Source organism: Strigops habroptila, chromosome 19 (assembly GCF_004027225.2).
Source record: "Strigops habroptila isolate Jane chromosome 19, bStrHab1.2.pri, whole genome shotgun sequence".
Classification (NCBI taxonomy): domain Eukaryota; kingdom Metazoa; phylum Chordata; class Aves; order Psittaciformes; family Psittacidae; genus Strigops; species Strigops habroptila.
In genome coordinates, this window is record NC_044295.2 from 3,388,714 (window position 1) to 3,413,229 (window position 24,516).

Genomic DNA, 24,516 nt, shown 5'->3' on the forward strand with positions numbered 1-24,516 from the left:
ATTTATCTTGCTTATGATAACTCCACATGCTCTTAGGAAATGTAATGACTGATCTGCATTAGAGAAGTGCTTATGGCCTGGCTTACACAAAGGGTCGATGCAAGGAAACACCGGGATGTACACACTTAATGGCTTGCAGTGATAGATTGCCTCTCTGTGCAGTATCCCAGCCTTTTCCAGCAGCTTCTCCTGGGACTGAAGACTCTTCCTTCCTTCATTTATGGTGAAACTGTCACTTGAGATTATCATGAGTAAGGACTGTAATTTATCTGGCTCCACGCAGGGCTAAAACTTGCCTATTTGTGGACAGGCAAATCTGTGCCCCTGTTTCACGAACCTGTTTGCTCCATCAGATTTTATCCTGTTCCTCTTGGGCAGGTTGGAAGAAGAGGGAATTGTGCAGATAAGACAGTAATCCTCACTTGGCAGCCAAATTCCTTCCAGTCACCAGCAAGAATCGCTACTTTAAAGTATAAATCTCTCAGCTGGAACTGGGGGATCAGTTCCACAGATAGCAGCAGGAAAGTCTTATCCTCTGTTAGCAGCAGCCACCGGGGAGAACGCCACAGAATGGGAGAACTCTCCAAACCCTCTCTCTTTTAGAAAGCTGTTTTCTCATTTAGACCAAACTTTCCATCCCTCTCACTGGTGTGTACGCCTTGAGCTCCTCCATCTCTCTTCAATCACTTACTAGCACAGTGAGAAGACTACACACGTTATTTATACACCCTACTTAAACAAAACCATTTAGTTCAGCTTTCTTTAAAGCTTTCCTTGTGATGTTTTTCCTCTGTATCCTTTGTTTGGATCCCACAACATTTAGAAATATGCTAGTTGTCAAATTTCGAGGCCAACAAGCATCCCTCCTTGAAGAAGAATCTATAGCAGAGAATTCTTCTGCAAAGCTGGGGAGATGGGCTCCAGCTCTGCCATGGACCTGCTGCAAGATTTCAGGTACATTATTTTGCTTCTCTCTTCTTCTCTCTTTGCGTTATTAGACCTTTGAGGAGGGAATATCATCTTACCACACCTTCTGCACCACTCCAGGGTCAGTAGGGTCTTGATGGCGCTCAGACTCTGCACCATAGAATCACAGAATGGTTTGGGTTAGAAGGGACCTTAAAAATCATTTAGTTCCTACCCCCTGCCATGAGCTTGTTCCACCATCATAATTAACAGTGATTGTAACAGGAATAAACGTGAGAATGATGGTAATATAGCAAGGAATGATCACAAGTGATTCAGTGGTATACACAAAACTTTACCCAAATTTATTCTTTTCCTCTCCCACACATAATGCTGCTAATGGGATAGTTCTGGACTTTTACTGCCTTTGCAGTGGGTTTATAAAGGATATAAACTTTGTCCCCTTTTCTTCACCAAAACCTGATTTTATCACCCAGCAACAACAACAGGTCCATATTCACAGGCTGGTAGAGATAAGGCATAGAACTGGGATATTTCTCTATACACCATAGATGAGGGAGATGCCTTCCAATGCAGTGAAATCTCAGTTGCAATCAGCCAGCACTGTGGTGCACCTTTTCCTACAGCATATCAGGCCTCTGAACTCTCTTTCTCATCGTAGGACAAGGAAAAACCCCACTGAGGTCTGCAATGGCTTCTGGTACCCTGCAGGACTGGGAGCTGGGAGGCTGGACCACGACCTGCCAAGGCAAAGTCTCTGTTTAAACAGGAGCTTCAGCACCTCGTTCCCGAGGGAAAGAAAGTGAGACCTTTGCCCCTGCTCTTCATTAACCACACCTACCACCCCCCCACGCTCTTCCTCCCCCCTTTGCCCTGCTCATATGCTCGCAAAAAGCATTACATCGAGGCATCTGTTCTTAAGGAACAACTCTGCTGAGCGAAGGTCTTTGTGAAAGGAAAAGAAACAGCCCCCTTTCAGATTAGGGCTTATCAGATGGGTTACTTTGTGCTTGCTCCGTTATGGTTTAAATGCTGCATTTCTAATATACTAACACCCACAGAAGGATTCTGAGAGTAAAACAAGCCAAAACCACCCGCGCTCCCAGCTTTGCCTCGTCAGGAACTTTCTGGCCTTGGACAAGTCACTTCCTCCCTTTGTGCCTCATTTTCCCTCTTTGCCTGACCAATTCCCTACTGCCGAGCACTTTGGGGTTGTTTGTCTGCAAAAGCACCGTACAAGTGCAAGTTATTCTTCATTAAACAATGACATTAAGGACTTTGAAAGGAAACAATGATGTCACTAACACCTTTGGAAGGAAATAGTGCCATTAATGACTTATAAAGGGAAAAAAGTAGAGATTGAAATATCTTCCTACGCCTGTCTTTTTTTTTTTCCTCTAGCAGCTTAAATCAAATGAGACAGTGGATTGTATTTGTTTTTATGGGTTTGAGGCATCCAAAACAGTAAAATTGATTAATCACAGAATCCCAGCCTGGTTTGGGTTGGAGGTGACCTTAAAGCTCATCCAGTTCCAAGCCCCTGCCATGGGCAGGGAGACCTTCCACTAGAGCAGGTTGCTCCAAACCCCTGTGTCCAACCTGGCCTTGAACACTGCCAGGGATGGGGCAGCCACGGCTTCTCTGGGCACCCTGTGCCAGCGCCTCAGCACCCTCACAGGGAAGAGCTTCTGCCTCAGAGCTCATCTCAATCTCCCCTCTGGCAGGTTAAAGCCATTCCCCTTGTCCTGTCCCTACAGGCCCTTGTCCAAAGCCCCTCTCCAGGTTTCCTGGAGCCCCTTTAGGCCCTGGAGCTGCTCTAAGGTCTCCCCTTCAGGAGCCTTCTCTTCTCCAGGCTGCCCCAGCCCAGCTCTCTCAGCCTGGCTCCAGAGCAGAGCTGCTCCAGCCCTCGCAGCAGCTCCGGGGCCTCCTCTGGATTCACTCCAACAGCTCCACGTCCCTCTTGTGCTGTTGCCCCAGAGCTGGATCAGGACTGCAGGGGGGTCTCCCCAGAGCACAGCAGAGGGGCAGAATTCCATCCCTTGTCCTGCTGCTCATGCTCTGGGGGTGCAGCCCAACACACAGTTGGCTTTCTGGGCTTGGTCATTCTACAGGAAGATGACAAATTTGTACTAAATTCATCTTTTATGAATAGAAATATTTTGAAGGGATTGCTAGAACTGCTCTCTTTTCCCCCTAAAAACCAAGATTCCCCGGCTTTTGTGACCTTCCCATCTTGATGACAGCTTTCCAGCCTTCTTACCTCCCCTTCCTCTCCTGCTGGTGTAACGGGGATTCCTGTGGGTCACGCATTTGAAGTGGCTTAGCTGTTTATTCACTTCTTCCTGCAAAAGAGAGAGTGTGCTGCAGACCATGGAGCTGAGGAACATCTCTAAAACAAGTCCAGTTTACCAAACCTAATGGGATAGTCATAAAACCACATAAACATCGCTTTGGAAGGAACTTCAAGAGACCAATTAGGGTAATTCCCTATGGGGAGGAAGAACCAAGCACTTATTAGTGTAATATTATTTTTTGTATTATTATTATTTACATTAGGTGGTGAAAGTGCACAACAGTTACCAGTGTAGTAAATGATGTGGTCTATGTCCGGAAACCAAGAGCATATTGAAGGAGCCTGTACTTAGGATTTCAAGTTCATTCTTAGGGACCTAAACAGACACCCTGGCTTTAAACCCAGACAAGCTTTGGAGCTGTTCCCATCTCTTGGTGAGCCCAAACCTCTGTTGATGGCACAGAGCAGGACCAAGGCTTGTGGGAACATTTAAGTCTCCTGGGGGACTCTGACATGAGCATTAGGTACATCGTGGATTCAGGTCCAAGGTCCTGATGTGGAAGGGGGAGATTAATAATCACAAGCAGATTTTGTTCAATGGAAGTTTGGCACCTGTGTCCCTTTGTGCCTTGGGACTTTTCCCTCACATTCCTGCCTTTTTAGCACCTTTAAAAAATACTTGGCAGTAACTGAAGCTTTGCCTATACCCACCGGTTGCTCTCATTTAACTGGTTTACAATCCAGTTTAATTAAACACTTGGTTCTGACGTTCTTGTATCAGTTTAGAGCATTGCATCAGCTTAACTTGCAATTGTATGTTCAGTTCTTGGCTGTGCTATCGGAAACTGCCTTTAAGACAGGAAACCTGAGGTAAAAGTCTGAAGGTAACAACCCTACAGTGACTGCACAGAACCAAGTCGTGGTTCCAGGCTGAAGCTGTCCTCCAGGGCTGGAAATGTCCTGAGTGGGGCCCCACAGCACGGCAAGGTGGGGAAAGGCCACAGACCCTCTACACCAGTAACTGTTGGGGCTTAAACTCACTCAAAGCCAGGCTTTCTCCTCCCTTCCTTCCAAATCGCTTATATATATACTCCTGTATATACATATATAATGACTTCTCAAGCTGCTTTCCAGTGTGCAAGAGAATCCGTCGCAGAGCTCTGCAGGAAAAGTCACTCATGGAGCTGCACAAGCTCTGCTGCTGCTGCCCCTTTCCCTGCACAGCACCCAGAGCTGGGGAAGGGGACGGCTCCCACCCAAAAACTTCTCATTCCCCAAGATCTCTGCAAAACCATCTTTACCCCCAGCCCTTGGGTGCTGCAGGCCATGGGGCTGCCGGGACCCCCGGTGCCAGTGAGACAGCCCCGACGGTAGCGCGGCTGCGGAGCCGAGAGCCGCCGGGGCTGAGAAAGCCCCGTGAATATTGACAGGAAACGATCGGTGGCTTTTTTGGTTGCGAGCTGCAGCGCTCTGAGGTTCAGGCACCGACATCCTGCCCCCGCGCAGCGCCGGGGCGGGCAGGAAGCGGGGGCTGCGGCGGGCGAGAGCGGCCCGGGGCCGGGACCGGGTGGCCCGGAGCACAGGCGGCCCGGTGCCCCCATCGCCCTGGAGCACGTCTGGCCCTGCATCCCTCCCTGCATCTCTCCCTGCATCTCTCCCTGCATCCCTTCCTGCATCCCTCCCTGCATCCCTCCCTGCATCCCTCCCTGCATCTGTCCCTGCCTCCATTCCTGCATCCCTTCCTGCATCCTTCTCTGCATCCCTGCTGCATCCCTCTCTGCATCCCGCCCTGCATTCCTCCCTGCAGTCCTTCCTGCATCCCTCTCTGCATCCTGCCCTGCATCCCTCCCTGCAGTCCTTCCTGTGTCTCTCCCTGCAACCCTTCCTGCCTCTGTCCCTGCACCCCTCCATCCCTGCATCCACCTCTCCATCCTTCCCTGCAGCCCTCCATCCCTCTATCCAGCTGGTGTAGTGGAGATGTCCCTGTTCACTGCAGTGGAGTGATGGCTTTTGGACCAGGTGGCTTTTAAATGTCCCTTCCAACCAAAACCATTCTGTGATTCTATCATCTCTCCATATTCAAACCCCTTTGAACCCCCTGGAAGCCCCCCAGGGCCAGGGAACCTGGGCACAGGGGTGCCTGCTCTGAGGGCTGAGGCAGCACTTCACAGTTACCAACCAGCACGAGCTGCAAGGACGGAAAAAACCCATAATCAAACCTTTAGCCCTTCGTCACTGCTCTTGAGAGATTTGCATGGACCGGTCTGAGGCGCCTCTTTACTATAAATGTCCTGATTATTTGTCAGAGGAAGCAACTGTTTCCTTTGCTGCTAATTTTGGTGCTTTGCCATGGACTCTGCCAATCTGCCTTGGGATCCTTGTAATCATGTGCCTCTTTTAGTGGCTTACAGAATGGGCTAGATCTTGCTCACACTGTTACTCATCAGAAACTCTGAGGCTGTAACCTGTTACTTAGTCACTGGTGAGTCACAGCTTGTCCTTTGGAAAATGAAAGACAGGCAAATTCTGACATCCTAAGGCTTACGTCCGCAGAGACGAGATTGAGATGAGCTCGTAGGCAGAAGTTCTTCCCTGTGAGGGTGCTGAGGCGCTGGCACAGGGTGCCCAGAGAAGCTGTGGCTGCTCCATCCCTGGCAGTGTTCAAGGCCAGGTTGGACACAGGGGCTTGGAGCAACCTGCTCTAGTGGAAGGTGTCCCTGCCCATGGCAGGGGGTTGGTACTGGATGAGCTTTAAGGTCCCTCCCAACACAAACCATTCAGGGATTCTGAATATTTAGAATAAATCAATTCAGCCATGGCTCAGATCAGTCTATCTTGATGCTCAAATATTTTCTCCTTAACATGAGAGTCCCAGGAATGGGAATAGTTTCTAAAATTACCAAAAATCAGTGCATCAGGCACTCTGAGGGTGCTTGGAGCAAGTCTGTGAATGGAATGAGTGGTGCTGACTGGACAATGCTGAGGAATTTCACAGATGCCAAACCCAAGTGCACTAAATCCAGCTTTAATTAAGACATTAATTTTTCAATCTGGTTACTTGCTAGATTAAAGTAACCTGTCGTAAGCGCAGTGTAAAGTAGTAGTGGGGCTACATGAGAGGTTTGCACAAACACGGTGGTATATTTAGAGTAATTTCCTAATATAGGCAAACCCACTCTGTTCTCTTTCTGTCGTTCTGCCTTGGCTCGCTGACAGTGGGATTACAAAAATAGTGAGAAGACCCGAAATTGAAAATGAGACTCACTTTGCAGAACTGTGCCACTTGGGGAGGCAGAATCATAGACTCAGAGAATGGTTTGGGTTGGAAAGGACCCTAAGATGATCCAGTCCCAACCCCCTGCCACGGGCAGGGACACCTTCCACTAGAGCAGGTTGCTCCAAGCCCGTGTCCAGCCTGGCCTTGAACACTGCCAGGGATGGGGTATTTACCACTGCTCTGGGCAACATGTTCCAGTTCCTCACCACCCTCACAGTAAAGAACTTCTGCCTTATAGCTAATCTGAACTTCCCCTGTTGCAGTTTGAACCCGTCACCCCTTGTCCTACGGCTGCAGTCCCTGGTGAGGAAAGAGTCAAGTTGATGGCATTTTCTAAGTACCAGCTCTGATGCGGCAGGTTTTAGTGATGCTTTTCCCTACAGGCCACTTTCTGCAGGGAATTGTGGTGTTGGGATGTGTGCATTTCCTCCTGCATGGCTTTAACCGCATCTTCCCAACCCAGTGGGTGTTATTTCCAGGTTCCTGGATTTTGCTGCCCACTTCGGTCAGTTCCCTGCTGCTCTGTGAGTGTGCCCTGCCATGCAGGAGGCAGGAGCCCATCTCTGCCTGGAATGTGCCGGGAAAAGGGGATTTTCCCCCTGCGCTGTCGCTCCCTCTCGTGCCAGGAGTCCCCATTTGTGCCGCTGAAGCTGGTAGCGGGGAAGGACCCCCGGGGAAGGGGGGATGTACGAGCCCCACCGGGTCCCCAGGGTCTCGGAGGACCGAGCAGTTCCCGTGGTGGGGGTCACGGCGCTGCGGCACTGGCCCGGGGGGGCGGGGAGCCGCCCGGCGGTTCGTGGGAAGGCAGCCGGGGACCTCTGCTGGGCAAAGCCTAAAAATGCCCTTTTCATCCCCAAACGCGTGCCCCGCGGCCGGGCGGGCGGGGGGAGACCTCCGGAGGGCGCCAGCACCGCGTCTTTCCTCGCCGGGCAACGGGCAGGGATCGGGACTGGCCCCGGGCGAGCTCGGAACCGAGGGGGCGAGGAGGTGGGGGCGGTCACGGCGAGGGAAGCGTCGGCTTTTCTTGAGGTGTGAAACCTTTCAGAAACGGGAATGACCGCAAGAGACTGAACTATTCCTTGACTATTTCTCCCATCCATCCATCCATCCATCCATCCATCCATCCATCCATTCATCCATCCATCCATCCTCTGCTCGGGTCCCCTCTCTGCCGGATCCAGCTCCCACATCTCCCTGCTCCGTCCCGGTTTCCCTCTCTCCATCCCGGCAGCAAGTGGGCGGCGGGACAGGACCCGCACTCTCCCGACACCGTATTTAACGCAGCCTCGGGGGCATGTTCGGGTGGTTTTGTGGGTTCCCTCTGACAAGCACCAAAGGGAACGTTCAGTGGAAAGAGGAGGCAGAGCCGGGCGACAGAGTTGGATCCTGGGACGCCGCTGCTTGCCTCGGGCTCCCCCGCATCCCAGTGGTCCGGTGTTCCGTCCCCTGCCCGGTGCCTGTGTTCACGCTGGTGCCCAGCGCCTTCTCCCCCGGTGGTCGCTGTCCCCTCCCGCTCCGGTGCCCGTGTTCCCCTCATCCGGTGCCCAGTGTCCTCCCCAAAGGCTTCCCGTTGCCTTATCTCTATTTGGGGATGAGGCCCCCCACACCCTCCGCAAAGGCAGCTGCAGGGGCTGGGGGGGGGGGGGGGGGCGCTCAGCCACGGACTGCCCCGTCCCTCCCCACTGAGCAGGACGTTTCTGCCAGGAGCTTCCTCCAAAGTGGAGCTGAAATGTCCATTTTGGAGTGAAACACCAATATGTTGTATTTTAGTGTGTCCTTTTAGGTCCCAGCACCTCTGAAGTGAGGCGCTGGAGGTACCACAGTGTTCAAAAGCAATAATAAAATCAAATACAGACGAGCAGATGCCACCTCCTGCCCTGCACCCAGAGTGACCACGGGAAGAACTGGGAACAGTTCTCAGCCCTTCCAGAACTTCTTTTCATCACGAATTCCAGGGTTTAGCCCAGCTCAGGAGCAGGTTCAGCAGCTCCTGCCTGGTTGTGCTGGGCAGGGAGAGCCCACGCTTCTGTCCATGTGTGTATGTGTCCATGTGTCCGTGTGTCTGTGTGTCCATGTGGCTGTGAGTCTGTGAGTCTCTGTCCATGTGTCCATGAGTCTGTGAATCTCGGTGTCCGTCTGTCTGTGTATCTGTGTGTGCATATGTGCGTGGTCTGTGTGTCCATGTGTCTGTGGTCCATGTGTTCATGTGTCTGCGTATATCCATTCCTGTGTATCTGTGTATCTGTGTATCTGTGTGTCTGTGTGTCCATGTCCATGATCTGTGTGTCCATGTGTGCACAGAGCATTCCTCGGTGCTCCAGGCCATGCAAGGACATGCAGCCACTTCATTCCTGGACTCCTCATACCCTGGAGCATTTGTCATGACTGTGCATCTTCCGCCCCAGGTTTGGTGCAAACCTCTCCCGCACCCAAAATCGAGGCTATTGAAGCACACACACAGCGTGGACCTCCCAGATCTGCTGTTTCTTGCCTTGAGGTGCACAGGCCCCACGATCAGAAGTTGCAGGAGCCTTTTCCCTTTGGATCTGAAGAGCTCTGGCATGTTATCCCCTGCACCCACCGCCGGGAGGTGTTTGGGATGTGCAGACAAATGCACATTTTCTGTCGTGCAGCAGAACAAACACCTTGGCCAGGTCAAGCTGAAACCCTGGCGAAGCCCTGGGGATCTGCCCATACGGTGAGAGGTTTTATTATTATTGTTGCTGTTGCCAAAAAACCAGCAAACTTTACAATCCAGATGTTTTGAGAGTGTCAGAACAAGCTGCTGCTGCTGCTGCTGTTCTTTTTTATAGTGAAATCAAAAGCAAGCGCAGTGGTTTCTAATCTGAGAGCATCCAGCCTCGCAAAGAATGCAGGTTGCTCTTTGCTTTATACCTATCTAACCCAGATGCTCTGGGTATCTCCCACTGCTGACAGCCCTTTTCTTCAAAGGCTTGTCTTCAGCAATCCATCAATTAGGATAAAAAAATGAGCTCTCCTTCTCCTGCATTTGTTTTGGGAAGAGGGAAATCATTTAAACAACTGTATCTCCATTAAATGAGGGAGGGAGGGTGGGGAGCGGATCCCCTTTCTGAAATGAAGAGCTGCTTTACAAAACACACGCTTTTTGGGCCACATACCACCTCTCACCCCTCATAAAGGATTATTTGCAAGCCCTGTACAGTAATGGAGTGGAGGAACCACATTTTGGGGCTGGGAGGAGATGTTTTTCCCATTCATTTCCCCACACAGTGGGTAAAAAGACTACTGGTGAATATTAATGTCGATATCCACTCTAACCTTCTCCATTTCACTCATCCCTGCTGCTGACATCCACCAAGGCCTCGCTTCTCATTGTAGGAGAAGCACAACACTGGGGGATGCTTCCCGTGCCACACAGACCCCTCGCAGGGGGATGCTCCAAGCTGGGGCCTGTCCCGGTGATCCCTGTTTTCCTCCCTTAAAGGAAGATGCTGCTTCAAACTGGAACGAATCCAGCAACTTTTCCAAGCAGAGCAATACTTACTGAATATCACCCAGGCAGCGAGGAAACTCGGCTTTTATTGTCACCAATTAGGCGTGTGCTGGGATAAAAAGGCTTCCAGCGTTCCCCATCCAGAGGGAGCTGCATCCCTTTAGGACGTGCTCCTTGAAACAGCCCCTTTGCCTTTTTTATTTACAATAAACACATTTCTGTTAATGAAACCCTCGCCCACTTTGCAACCTCCCCCCTTCCCCTCCCCAAAGCTCATAAAGCTCCAACTTTGCATATCTGAGCCCTGGGCTGCTGGGCTGGGTCCTTGGGGGTCCCAGGGTCAGGCTGGGGGCAGCGGGGTCATTGTATCGCCATCATGGGTCAATAAGCAACTGGTCAGGCTCTCAATCCACATCAGGCCTTGAAGAGGACTGGGAAATGGGAGAATCCATTCATAATAATAATAAACTTGTCAATCAATAACAGGCAGGAGAAATACTTTGTAGAAGGTAAAAAAAAGAAAAATCAAAAATAACAAAAAACACCCCAAAACCACCCCCAAAAAGGAGTGGGTTTTTCTTGCCTTTTAAAGTTTGCCAACATGAAACTTTAGACAGTTTAAAAAACACTCTGAGGATGTTTTATCTGTTGCAGAGGAATTTTAAATCCAAATTGCTTTAAATCTAACACTTTCAAGTGAAGGAATAAGCGTTTGTAGGTAGGAGTGCAATTTAAATAAGAATTGATAAATGTTGCCCAAAGAATATAAACCGCTCCTCGAGGGAAAAGGAGATATCAAGACCATTCTCTGTCTTATAAAGACTGAAAGATTGTGGCTTTCTTGCATCGCCTTTCATTTCTGATACCAGCACTTAGTGAATGGCAAGGAAGGGTTTTGATTTGAGCTTAACTTCGCCACAGAAATATTTTCCAGCATTCTTTTAATTCTAAGCTGAACTAGTGAACAAAATCCTGTGTTAGTAAATCAGTGGGTTGGACCTAAGCAGAGACTGTTTAGCTGGGCTAAAAGGGGAAAAGAAACCAAACCCAAATGAAGATTTCTTCTGATTAAACTTGTGAAAGAGAAAATGCTTTGGGTTTATCACTTACAAATCTGTGAATTGTTTTATTAGTCGTTGATCCTGTCTAAAAGGAGGATGAGCCTGGCTGAAGCAAGAAGAGGGAAAACAACCAAATCCCGATGTAATATGGGAAACATCAAAAGGCGACAGAAGACTAATGCAAATTCTCAGCTGGCTTTAAGGTTCAGGCATGAAATCTTCCATCTCCAACCTCATTTTTCCTCCTTCTTACAAGTGCCTTGTTTTTTTTCTGGGGGTTGTTTTAAAGACAAACACTTCTCTCAGCGGCCAGAAAAACCAGCCTTTAAATAAGCAGGGATAAAATAGGCTCGTTGAAGACATTAGGAAATGGAGGTTCTCCCTTTCCAGCCTCCCATCGCATCCCTCCAAGTCACTGGCTTTAGCAGGAGCCTCCCCCACGCCTTTCCGCAAGGATTTCTCCAGGAGGAGAATCCCTCTTGGAAGTATTTTGCTGCATTTGCTTAGGAAAACAAACAAACCTTTATTTTTCCTCCCCATCGACAGTGTTTATTACTGTATAATTTCCTTCAGCTGCTCTCAGGAAGAATGTGGTTTCTTTGTCAGAGGATGGTGAAAGGCTGTTTATGAAGAAAGATAGAAATAAAGCAGAAAGTTGAATGGAGAGACCTTCGGATGCTGAAGGCAGTGGAAGGAAATTCCCTGAGCTGGGACCGTCCTCCCATGGCAGAGGAAGAAGCTCCAAAGCAAATAACTGCTCATTTCTCCATCCTTTCAGGATCTGCTCCTAGAACCTGCCTTGTCTTTGCCTTAAATCACTCAGGTTTATCCCAAATCTCCCAATTTTATCTCAAATCTCTTGGTTTTATCCCAAGCAAGGCTCGAAGTGTTTTATATGTGGTCTAAGCAGCACCATTTGGTCTGGTGCACTCTACGGCTCTTCTGAGGCCTCTCTGGGATTTTAACCCCACATTTTACATCAGATTGTGCATGTTTAAATTGGTTTTATTTCCTTTTTTTGTGCTATTTTCCTCCCAAAGCTGCGTTGTTTCAGTGCGAGAAGGGACCAGCAGCAGGGATGGCCCCTGCCTGAGCCTATTTTCAAACTAACCCCACTTTTCTGTCTTTGTATTTTGAAACAAAAGGGAGAGGAGGGGGATTTGCCTCTTTATAAATTGTCACTAAATGCTGCTTTTGTTTGCACCGGGGGAGCACCTAAAGAAAAAGAAATCTGAAAAGAATCAAATATCTACTAATATCAGTGCATCCCACTGCAAACGATCCCAACCCGGCCCTGCAGAGCTGTGCTTGCTGCTGTGTCCTCAGCCCCTGGTTTTCCTTTGCTCAATAGGGAAATTATTAAGTTGATACATCCAAATATTCATTTAGGAGCAGAAGGATTTATTAAAATCGTGTTTATGGGTGATTCAGTGTGCTCAGAGTTTAGATTGAGAACGGCGAGGGGGGTTTTCAGGGCTTGCATTGAGTGTTCTGCACAAAGTGGGGATGGAGAAGAAAGGAGGAAACCCTGGAAAATGAGAGTGGAATCCTGCGAAATAAGTGAGAAATCTTGAAAGATAAGAAAGAGAGATTGGGAAAATAAGAGAGGAACTTGGAAAAATAAGAGAGAAATGTTGAAGAATAAGAAACTCTGGAAAAGGAGAAAGAAATCTTGAAATATAAGAAAGAAATGCTGGAAAAGAAGAAAGAAATCTTTAAAAATAAGAAACTCTAAAAAATATAAGACACATTGTGAAAAATAAAAAAGAAATATTGAAAAGAGCAAAATTTTGAAGAATAAGAAATAAAACCTGAAAAATGAGAGAGGTCTTGAGAAGTAAGAGAGAAATAGCAAGAAATAAGAAAGAAATCTTGGAAAATGAGATGAATACTGAAAGATAAGAGAGAAATCATAAAAAATAAGAAAGTAATCTTGGAAATGACAGAAATCTTGAAAAATGAGAGTGAAATCTTGAAAAATTAGAGTAAAATCTTGAAAAATAAGACAGAAAACATGGAAAATGAGAGAAATATTGAAAAATAAGAAAGACATCTTGAAGAATTAGAGGGAAATATAGAAAAATAAGAGAGGAATATTGAAGAGTAAGAACAAAATCTTGACAAATAAGAAAGATATCTTGAAAAACAAGAAAAAAACCCTGAAAATAATCCCATCCTGTGTGAATAAAAGGGACTATCTCTGCCTTTGAGTGCCTCTGAGAGCATTTTAGTAGTCTTGGACTGCTGGCAGCAGGAAGGTGGATCCCAGAGCAGGGGGAGCATCACAAAGGCACCCACCACACCAATGTGAAGGAGGGATTATTTCCCCCCCCAGGCCTGTCTGTCTGTCCATCCGTTAGGTGGGGTTTGGATCTGTTTCTTCAGTTCCCTCCTGCAGCCTGGAAAATGTCCCTGGGATGTGTAAAAATCCAGTGCATCAAGTGATTTGTAGGAATATTTTCATGCTGGACAGTTTAAGTGCCTGTCAGGAGGAACTGCATCTGAGCCAAATATTCAGGGTTGTAACTGGTGCCTGGTGCTGGGCTGCCTGCTGATCTGTCACCAACTGCTTGAAACTAAAGGGAAAAAATCCAGATTTCATATTTTCCCTTTAAAACACCCCTCGGATCTGGCTTTTGCATCCCAGTGGAAGCGCTGGACCCATCCTGGCTCAGTAGCAGCAGGAAAGTAGGAAATTGAAGGTTTGTAGGTGGGAACTGCTGTGGGAGCGTTTCCTGAGTGGGGTCTGCTCTGGACAAGGCTGCTCCTTGCTTTAGGGATCTGTGCATGGAGGGGCCTTGGCATCGCTTTGGCCACCTCATTTTTGGGGATTTGTTTCTCCCAAGAAAAGAAGTAAGACAATTCCTTTCAGTTGAAGTCAGTTAGTTGCGGCAATATTCATTTCTAATCACTTTTTTTCCATGGGAAATCTGCTGTATCCTCCCAAAGTGCTGCTGCAGATCCTTCCCTGCCTATTCCCTGCCCACTCTCTTCCCTCACCTCAACTCCTACCAGCAGCATCTCCCCTCTTTTCCTGCTGGCATCTGCTTTTCCAACAGGATCCCCCCTCACTTGCTCCCTGCCAAGGATGTTGGACCTGGAGAGCTGTTACTGGGATTTGGGCTGTCAGAGCAACCCCTGTCCATGAACACCCAGCACAGCACACACCCTGGCCCCAAAAGCTGCCTCCAAAACAGCTCAGCCCAAACCTGGGGGGGGAGAATGTTGGGGTGTTTCTTCCCATTTATTTTCCTTCCCCAAGCACCTTGCACCACGTCAAACAGAAAACAAGACACCCAGAAACCAATGTGGAAATCCCACTTGAAGCTCCACCCTGCTGACTTCTATTGCTTCCTGCAGATACAACCAGCCCAGGCAGGTATGAGGGAGAAATCTCCCGGGGGTGCCTCATGGGTGAAGATTCCCATGGGGATTCCCCCAGGGTCCTTGTCTTCTCACCTGGGGGGGTTGGAACCTCCCATCTGCCCTGGGAGGAGTAGCTGGGCTGAGGGGCAAATAGACAGATACATGGATACACAAATACACAAATACACAGATATGCACATAGACAGGTAGATAAACAGATAGATACATAGATACACAGATATACAGTTACACAGATATACAAATGCACAGATATACAAATACACAGATACATAGATATACAGATATACAAATGTACAGATACACAGATACATAGATACAGAGATATAGAGATACAGAGATTCACAGGTATAAAAGTCCACAAATAGACAAATATACAGATACATGAATACATAGATATATAAATATCCAAATACACAAATATACAGTTATAAAAATATACAAATATACAGACATATAGATAGACAGATATATAGATATACAGATACACAAATAGGTACACAGCTACATGGATATACAAGTATACAGATACTCAGTTACACAGATATACAGATTTACAGATGTGCAGATGCACAGATACATAGATGTATAGATCTACAGATGTACAGATAATGAACAGATACACAGATCCAGATGCTGCCAGCTCTCCTGGCTGTGCCCATTTCCCAGAACAGCACCACCGAGGCCCAGAGCAGCCCCATTCTCCCCCAGCACAGCCCCCAGCCCACATGTGGGACCCATGGAGCAGCCCATTCCATGGCCATTTCCACACCAGGCCTGCAGTCACCCTAATGACAAACATGAGAGGTGTAAAAGCCCCTGTGCACTGCAGACGGAGCAGCTCATTTATCTACACACACATGGAGTGGCTGGAGAAGGGACATTGTCCCCAGCCCCATGCGTACAGTGGGGTCTTGTGGCGTGGGCAACAGGGGAGATAGCAGGGACAGCAGAAACATGGGGGGCTGCTGGTGTGGCCAACATGGATTTGCTTCTGAGCCACCACCCTGGCTGTGAGTACCTTTCCTATATATATGGGCACATATATATAAGTATATATGTATATGTGTATTTATATATATACACGGGTTTGTAAAGTATCTCTAGGCCCATGTCGAGCTGTCTGGGGCCATATAGAGACATCAAGGCACACCCCCCCCGGCTAAACTTTATCCGAAGCCAGAATATTGCCGATTTATGCTCCTATTGCCGGCGCTTTCCTGGGAAATGACGTATCCATACACTCGCCTGTATGCGGCCTCCGAGCCCTGCTTCCCAGCCCGCACTCGGGGGGCTCCAGACCCCCCCCTAAAGCCCTACAAGTGATCAGAAGAGCTTCTTGTGATACTGGGGTTTGTATTTTCTCCACCAGCTCCCCCTTTCCCAAACCCTGAACTGCATCAGCCCCACCGGCTGGGGATATTCCAGGCCAGGTCCGGCCCCTCGCTCCCCTCCTCCAGTCTGGCACGGAGCAAAGCTCAGCCTATAGGTAAAATGGCTCTGGCTTTATGTGGAAAGAAAAATACTCAGGATCTTCCCTATATTTGCGAAGGGAAGCTCCAGGCTGGCTGCAGGCAGGACTTTCTGTGGTCCCTCGCAGGAGCTGCAGTATCCCCTAACCGGCCACTTTCCGTCCAGCACGAAGTTTTCCCCCTCCCCGCTGCCCAAACAAAGAGGAATTTGGTGTTTGTGTTGGCCGGGAGACCTTTACTCACAGGAAACTCTCGCCTGTGGAAAACGAGGGTGAAATGTGGTGGTTTAATGCAGAGAAAAAAAGAAAAGGGGGGATTCTCTTTCCACAGCCAGGCCAAGCGTTTGGGGGGAGGTGCACCCATGGGTGCTGGGGAGGGGGGAGCCCTGGCAGTGATTCCCCCCCCAGCAGCACCCATGTTGGCATCGGGGGTTCTCCTCCCATCCAAGGTAAAAGCAAATCAGGTGATCTCCGCTCTGAATTAAAGGCGATGGTGGAGCTAGTTTGAATTTTTTTTACAGGCATACTCAGGAATGCGCTTCCTCCTCCTCCTCCTCCGGGATTGTTTCTAAATCGGGATCATTTGCGGTTGATTTGTACATAGAGTTTAACAAATTATTATTATCAAATTACTCCGATTTTGCCATCCGAACCGCAAGAAAGAAAAGGCGGAGGAGGGCTGAAAGCGACTTCTCATGTGGGAGGCAGAGGAGGCTTGCGAGGAAGGGCGCAGCGTGAGCGGCGGAGCTTCCCCTTCCCTTCCCTCCCCCCCGAAAGGTTTCCGAGGTAACTGTTTCCCCAAAATTAGCCCCCTGAGCAGCGAGTTAAACCCCTCGGCCCGGCCTCCGCAGCTCCGCTCCCTGCGCTCAAGGAGCTCCAGGTTTAGAAAGAAATCGAGGGGCCGGGACAATGGAGCTCCGGGCTGGGTGAGGGTGAAAGGAGCGGGGGGGGGGCGGCTTTTTCCCCCTTATTTTCCCCCACTTTGGAGAAGGAAATCGGCAGCTCTGCTTTTGGGAAAACGTCGGCTGGTTTGGAAGGGCGGGAGCGAGTCACCAAGCACCGAAGAAATCGAAATCTTAGGACTTAAAGTTTGAAATAAAGTTAAGCAAGGCAAAGCCATGCAAAAGATTTCTTTTTATTATTATTAATAATATTAATATTTTTTCCTCTTCTTTCTTTTTTCTTTTTTTCTTTTTTTTTTAAGGAAATAGTTTTGAAGAAAAAAAGACACGAAGTGAGTAAAGAACGTGTGTGAGTAAAAAGGAATATAAATATCTTTGCATTGCTTTTATTCGCACATGTTACCGATGTTATTGTCGATACTCCGCTCATGCCAGCTAATAAATACAGTAATGGGCAATTAATAAGCATTGAAGGTTGAAGGATGAATTGTTGCAGAGTCAATCGTTGTGAACAACTCGCTTAGAGCCGGATCTTTTACGCTTTATTAAATCTATACGTACACACACCCATCCCAGAGGAATCGGGGCAGATTTGGGAAGGCGCAGCAACGGCTCGTAAAACCCTACGTGGAAAAAAAAAAACCCAGCTAAACCGCGGAAACAAAGCGGAGGCGCCCGCGCAGCCGTCACCTCGAAATACAGCGGAAAGAGTAAATTTTAATATATATATATTTTTTAAGGGGGGAAAAAAAAAAAGCCAAGGAGGCGGCTTCCATTGTGCGCGCCGGGTCGGGAGCGGCGGGCACGGCCGGGAGCGGGGCTGCGCGGGGTTTGCGCAGGTTTTGCGCGGGGGGTGTGCGTGTGAAATGTTGGGGTTTATGACATCACGAGCCCGGAACGCCCAATCGGGTGGCGGGTGGCGGGGCCGGCCCGGCGGGGTGTTCCCTTAGAATATACGGTACCGGCGGCGGGGCCGCGAGTGCGGAGCGCGGGGAAGGTGGGAATAGCGCGGAGCCCCGGGGCTCCCCCCGCCTAGATATTCCACCCCCCCCATCGGGAGCTTTGTTTGCTTAAGCACCTCAGGGGGTTGCACAGCGCAGGGGGGGCTGCGCTTGTTGATTCTTTCCCCCCCTTCCCAAATTATTTCTGCAGGGGAAGGTGGGGTGCGCGGCCGCGGGTGGAAGCCGGCCGGGGGCAGCCGGGGGGACACAAGATGTTTGACTTCTTTCTTTCTTTTTCTTCCTTTTTGTTTTTGGCTGGGGAGGGGGAAGACGAGGAGTCGAGCCCCGGTGCAGGCGGAGGAACTGGGTGTTCGGAAGATGTTGCAAACCATTGACTGGAGCGTTTGAAAGGGAGATCGACTGCTTTGGCTTTTATTTCCACCACCCCCCTCACCCCCACCTCTCCGAGGGGTAGGGATGTGTGTGATCAGGGAGTGGAAACAAATATGTCCTTATTTTCAATGGTCCCTTTGAAAGAGACAAAGTAAATGCTCCTTGCAAAATGTTCCTGACCTGCGAAGGGACCTTCGGAATTGTTCCAGCCACCATGGATTACAATGGGGAAGCCAGGCCGGGGGATTTTCATGCCGGCTATCAAGAAATCGAAGGGATAAACTTGGGATACTTACAGATCAATGGCACCCAGATGTTTGCTTTGGCCCAGGTCCTCAGCGACCTGTTTAAGGATATCCCCAGGACCACCATCAGCAAGAAGATGGAAACCTTAAAGATCAAGAGCCGACGCTGCGATCTCAAGGAGCTCCGGACCCTCAAAGCCATCAACTCCGTGCCCACCCGCGCCGTGAAATGCTCGCTCATCTCCAAGGCGGACCTGGAGGCTCTCTGCACCTCCTGCAAGAGCCTCGGCCCGCGGAGGAGGAAGAGGAAAAGGAAGAGCAAGAGGAGGGAGCAGCTGCTGCTGCCGGCCCCGGGGGGGCTCTTCCCCTGCCCCAGGCCCCCGCTGCTGCCGCCCTGCAGAGCCGGGGGCTGCTGCGCGCCGTCGGCGCCGGCCCCGCTGCTGCCGCAGCCCTTCCATCGGGCCCTCCCCGCCGGCGAAGAGCCCCCCCGGGGCCGGCGGGGCTGCGGGCTGGCGGGCCGAGCCGGGGGGCTCTTTGCCGGGGTCCTGCCCAGCTGCCCCCGAGCTCTGGCGCGGCTGCCCCCCCCTTCCGCGGCCCCCCCCGTGCCCCCCGCCCCGCGCAAACGGGGGCCCTGCTGCGCAGAGCGGCTCTTCTCGGCGGGGGGGCCCCCCGCGGCCCCCGGGAAAGGCCGTTCCGCCGCTTTCCCCGGTTCCAAGCGGCAGGGAACCTCCGCCGGCTACTCCAGCGACTCGGACTCCAGCCTGGACTTCGGCGGGTCCAGCCCCGCCACCTCCAGCGACTCGTCGGAGGAGGAGGAGGAGGAGGAAGAAGAGGAGGAGGAGGAGGAAGGGGACAGCTCGTGCAGCAGCGAGGAAGGCAGCTCCTCAGAGTCAGAGAGCAGCTCGCTGTGCAGCGGGGACTCGGTGCAGAGCACCCGGTACAGGCAGGCGGCTCTGCCGCGCTTCCCACCGCAGCCCCCGCGGGAGCCTCTGGGTGAGGAGCGCCCCGTCGAGCCCCCCCTCCCGGGCGCGGGCAAAGCCCTGCGGCCTGACCCCAGCCTCCTCTTCCTCTCGCAGCAGCTCTGGGCCAGGACTTTGCGAGCATCAACTTTGGAAAGTTTAAGCCCGGCTCCAGCCCTGGGCTCGGGGGCCCAGCCGGAGCCGTACGCAAAGCAGGAGGCCTCCCCTTCCTCCTCCTCCTTCTCCTCCATCTCCTCCTCCTCCTCCCCCCCTCCCTCCCCGAGTAGCACCCCTGGGGGGGATCCGCAACAAAAGGAGGGAGGCTTTGGGGACGCGGAGCCCTGCGCCAAAGGGGAGGATTTGCACAAAGATGCCTCGAACAATGGAGCCTCGTTAGGCCCCGGTGAGCAGGCGGAGCGGCCAAGCGGAGCTTTACCCGGGCGAGCGCCTGCCCCGGAGCCGGCCCCGGCCTCTGTACCGGAGCTGGCGGGGGGGCCTGGCCCCGTGCCCCCTGGGGATGGGGGGGAGCCCCGACGGGACCACTTCGACCGGCTGATCCGGCAGTCCAAGCTGTGGTGTTACGCCAAAGGCTTCAACCTGGACGGGAAAAGTTTGCGGCAGGGCGGGAGGCCGGAGCCCGGCAGAGCTGCAGAGCTCCCCCCCACCGGCTGCAAACGGCCCGGGAGCCCCGGCGCCCCGGTGCACCGGGTTGCGAGGGGCAGCAGCGCGGAGGGGAGCGGCAAACGCAGCCGCCCTGCCCGCGGCACCGGCGGGGAGCGGCAGCGGGGATCCGCCAAGGGGGGGGCACGGAAGGCTCCGCGGAGGAACGCCAGGAAGGGAAGCGCTCCTTGCAAACGCCTCGGCAACGCCGGGCCGGCCCCGCCTCGGAATTCCTTCAGCCTCATGGGCAACTTCCCTTGTATTCCCTCCCTGGTCGTGGGGGAAGATGGGGACTTGTGTCCTGCTTCTTCCCTGGGGGGCAAAAACTCTTGGGCTCTCTCCAAAACTCACCCGCTGTGGAGCTGGCACTTGGGGGGCAACGCCATTCCGGTGCCCCCCAGCCTCAAGTTCCGGGGCTGTAGCTTGGAGGATCTCTAAGGACAGCGCCCGGCCCGGAGGAAAGGTTAACGGGCAAGAGATGAGAGCGGCGGGGAGGACCCGGGGGGGGTCCGGGCCGGGGGGTGTTTGGGAGCGGCCTTCTCGTCCCACCGGGCCAGGGGTCCCGGCCGGGCGGGGCTGCCCGAGGAACCGGGGGAGGGGAGCCGCAGGGTGCGGGAGCGTTTCGGGGGGCCCCGCTCTGGTCGTGTGGAGGATATGATATTTTTGTGGCCGTGTATGTGCCGGGGTTCGGTGTTCGTTTCGTTTAAGGATGAAGCTAAAACTCCGGGGGTGTCAATGGACCCCCTCCCTCACCTCCCTTCCCCATGGTCTCGGTGGAGGGTTATTCCCTGCGAAGGGATTGGGGATGAACCGCGGAGCTGAGAGCGGAGGAAGGGGCCGCCCGGCTAAACCCGGGAGAGAAAAGATCCAATTTCTCCCTTTTCCTGCATAAATGCATTGGATTAAACTATTAATAATGACACTCTGAGGGCAATAACGGTGGCCCCGAGCACAGGCACCGGCGTCCGCTTGGGATAGTCCAGGGAAATGGGGAGCAGCGATTCCAAATCACGGCGTTACAGGGGGGCGATGGTGATTTCTGTCTGTTTGAGAGACGGGGAGGAAAAAAAAAGAATAGAGCAGGAAATTCAGTTTGTTAAACCAGGATTCTTGGAGGGGAAGTGGTTTGAAACTGCTGCGCGTTTATTAAATAAAAGAAAGGAAAATTAAACCTGAAAACTGAGCAGGAAAAGGGAGGTTTTGCCGGATTTCAGCCCCTGTAGCCCGAGGGCAGCGTTTGGAAAATCTTTCCTCCCCCACCTCCCCAGGAAATCGGATCCGGAGCATTGGCAGGAGGGGACAGATGGACAATTTGATCCCGGCCGAGCTCCGGAGCGGAATGCGGGGAGGAATGCGGGGGGAATGCCTCTCCTCCGCGGAGGAAACCATATCCCAGTTTAACTTTCCTTGCGAACCAGTGGCTTTGTAACAGGCCCTTTTGACTATTCCTGATGTGATTTCCACCCCGCTTTGGCATCAAAGCCCGACGGGCTCTCTGAAGTCCGCTCTGGTTTGGGAAATCAAAGCTGGTGCGTGGGGGTTCCCCTTTTTTTTCCTTCTTTTTTTTCCTTTTTTTTTTTTTTTTAATTGAGGGGAATATGGGTTATTTTTCCCTCCGTTCTTTGCAACAGAAAATATTCGCAGCCCACGGCCGGGAATCGCTCAATGCCCCCTCGGGAATTTCTATTGTTTTCCTCCAAAATTTGGCTTCTAGGAAAAAAAAAAACCCCTATAATTAATAATAATAATGATAAAAATCCCTTTTCAGTGTCTTTTGCGGGAAGGGAAAAGGGAGGCCAAGGAGAATCATCGCAGGATTCAATAGAAAAGATCCCGATCGGGCCCGGCCCGGCTTGATTTGGTTGGTTTTTAGTTTAATTCCATCAGTGGGTAAAAAATAAAAATGGGGGGGGGAGAGGAAAAAGACATTTTTAAGGTCAAAGCGTATTTTGTCTCTGTTAATCGCTGTTTTTCTTGGAGAAGGGGAATTGTTGCTGAAAGCAATGTTTGTTTGACTTGGGTTTTTAGAGGCTTTTTTGGTTAACTGCGGGTTTTGTTTATCCTCCCCCCCTCCCGTGCAGAAAAGGGGGTTCGGCTCCCCCAAAATATTCAGGTTTTATCGCTGAGGACGCTCACCAAAAAAATCACCCCCAACCCCCAACCCTGCGGGGGGGTGGTGGAGAAAAGCCGATTTTTGGGAGTTTGCATCCAGGAATCAGGCAAATCGGGGGGGTGGGTGGGGGGTGTGTCCTGCCCCGTGTGTCCCCGCACCCCCTAACTTGGGAAGGGGACATGGAGATGGGGGGCAAACGCTCCCGTTTTCCGTGTAAGCCCCGAGCACGATCGCTCGCTCCCGGCCCGCAACTGCCCTAAATCCGGATCGGGTTAATAATGTATTTTCTAGGAAAAAAAAATTAAAATGAAATAAAATAGAATTTAAACTAAATTGCGGGAGGGAGCCCCGACCGCACAAAGCGGCGGCCGCGCTCCGCGCCCGCGGAAAGCAGGCAGGAAACCCCGAGATCCGCGCAGGGAATGAATGCTAATATATATATATTAATGTGTGTGTATATATATCTCTAAAAGCAGCAACCCCCAGACTCCGCCGCTCAATCTGAAACAGCCAAATAACTCAGGAATTCTTTTTGTTAAGGGATATAAACACCTCGGGAAGCGCGCATGGGGGGGGTCCCTCCGCATGTGCGGGTCCCTGGCTATTTATCTCAGTGTATATTTGCCTATGGCCGTGTGGATGTGCGGAAACCACGGCGATTAATTAATACACGACATGGGGGGACGTGAATCAACCCGTAGGTATTTATGTGCCGAGCTGTGGGTAGGTGCAGGGATCTGTATATAATGCGGGAGGGTGGGGGGGGGGTTGTACCAGGGCTGTGAATACAATATAAAATACCTCAAAACTTGCCACCCCCTCTTTGAATGGCTCCTCAAGCAGCAGAACGCTCCCGTTCCCAGCAAATAATAATTATTCTTAATATTAACCATAATTATAATCCCCGTTTTTTTTTTTAAACCTGTTTTAAAGGAAATCAAGTGATTTAAATAAAGAAAAGTCATCTTCCTAGCAATCCTCTAGCAGGAAACTGTGTGTGTGGGGGGTGGCCTTGCATTGAAAGTAAATAGAATTCAAATTAAAATGAAAAAGAAAGGAAACCCCAAATTATTATCAGAAATAGCCTATTTTGACATAAAACCTGAACAAACCAAGCGCTAGATGAGTGGAAGAAGCAATTCCTCTGCAGGACACAGTGAGCTCGAGGTTCGAGGGCTACAAACTAGTTCTGGTTTTGAGCAAAAAGATCAACTCGCATGGCCAGGACAGCGTAAAGGGTATAAAGGCACCTTTCTAAGGTCGTTAGTGCGTTGCTTTATCTCCAAACGGGTGCAAAAGAAGCAAAAAAAAAAATCGATTTTTGTTATTTTATTTGATTTTATTTTGTTCCCCTCATAAAAACGTTTGTGTAGGTAGGAGAAAACCGAAAGTATCTTGTAAAAAAAAAAAAAAAAAAGAAAAAAAAAGAATACATAAAATAAAACTTTTATGAAAGGGTGCTGCTTTTAAAAACGCAGCTTTAGACTCAGGAAAAGAAAATATCTCAGCTTGGATACGGTTGTGGTGCTTTGTAATCCCGGTTTGTGAGGGTTTCTTTTCGGGCTGGGGGGGTTCAGGGACCTTTGCTCTCTCTTTGCGTTGCTGGATTCAATATTCCCACCCCTCTTCTGGGTTTAAAACTGTCCGTGACTTCTCTGCTGGACCCCCCCGGATCCAGGGATGCTTCTGCCCCCCGGGATCATTCCTTTTTGAGGGGTGCTGTGGGTGAGAAGGGGGGTATTTCCCCAGGCTGGGCCCATCCAGCGGCCGATGCTGCCGTTCTCCTAAACCACGCATTTCAATACAACCGCCCAGGGGAGGAAAAGAGCCTTTTCCAGCCATGGATTGGGATTTCTGCTTAGATTTACTGTACCTTTATTTATTTGAAGTTGTTGTAAGTATACGATGATGAAAGTGTTAATTCCTGCGTGCAATATGGAATCTAGGCTGAGAAATAAATATCTTTTTTTGTTGGTTTGTTTTTTTTTTTTTTACAAAACTGGCTGGTATTCGGGCCTTTTTTGGGTGTGGGGGGGTGGCTGGTGTGCACCCATGCGTGTGCGAGGTGTGGGTGCTCTTGGGGAGTGCTTGCTTTAAGGGGAGTGTGTGTTTGTGCACCCAGAACACGTGTGTTTGTATGTGGGTGCCTGCACACGTGTGCTTGCGTGCCGTGGAGGGAGCGTGTGCTGCTGGTCCGTGTCCAGCTGTGGCCATACACATCTGGAGCATGTGGTTCGCAACATGTGCTCCTCCACTTGCCCCCTCCCATGATCCTGGCACCCTCCCGTGTCCTGGATCCCCTGTCCCGGGATCCCAGCACCTTCCCGTGTCCCTGATCCCACACGGACTCATGGCTCCTGCTCCCAGGCATGTTTTGCATGCACGAGCGTGCCCCTGCATGTTTGTGGCTACATC

General features: G+C 50.8%; 1 protein-coding gene across 1 annotated transcript; it reads left to right on the plus strand.

The window, feature by feature from the left end:
• The first annotated feature begins 17,753 nt into the window (after window positions 1-17,753).
• EPOP (elongin BC and polycomb repressive complex 2 associated protein) lies at window positions 17,754-24,078 on the plus strand. The gene has a single exon (XM_030508887.1). The coding sequence runs from the start codon at window positions 18,294-18,296 to the stop codon at window positions 20,424-20,426; it is 2,133 nt and encodes a 710-aa protein (XP_030364747.1). The 5' UTR covers window positions 17,754-18,293; the 3' UTR covers window positions 20,427-24,078.
• Window positions 24,079-24,516: the final 438 nt, after the last annotated feature.

Bases quoted from the DNA above. Each gene is read 5' to 3' on its own strand.
- EPOP (XM_030508887.1), top strand. From the start codon at position 18,294: ATGTTCCTGACCTGCGAAGGGACCTTCGGAATTGTTCCAGCCACCATG.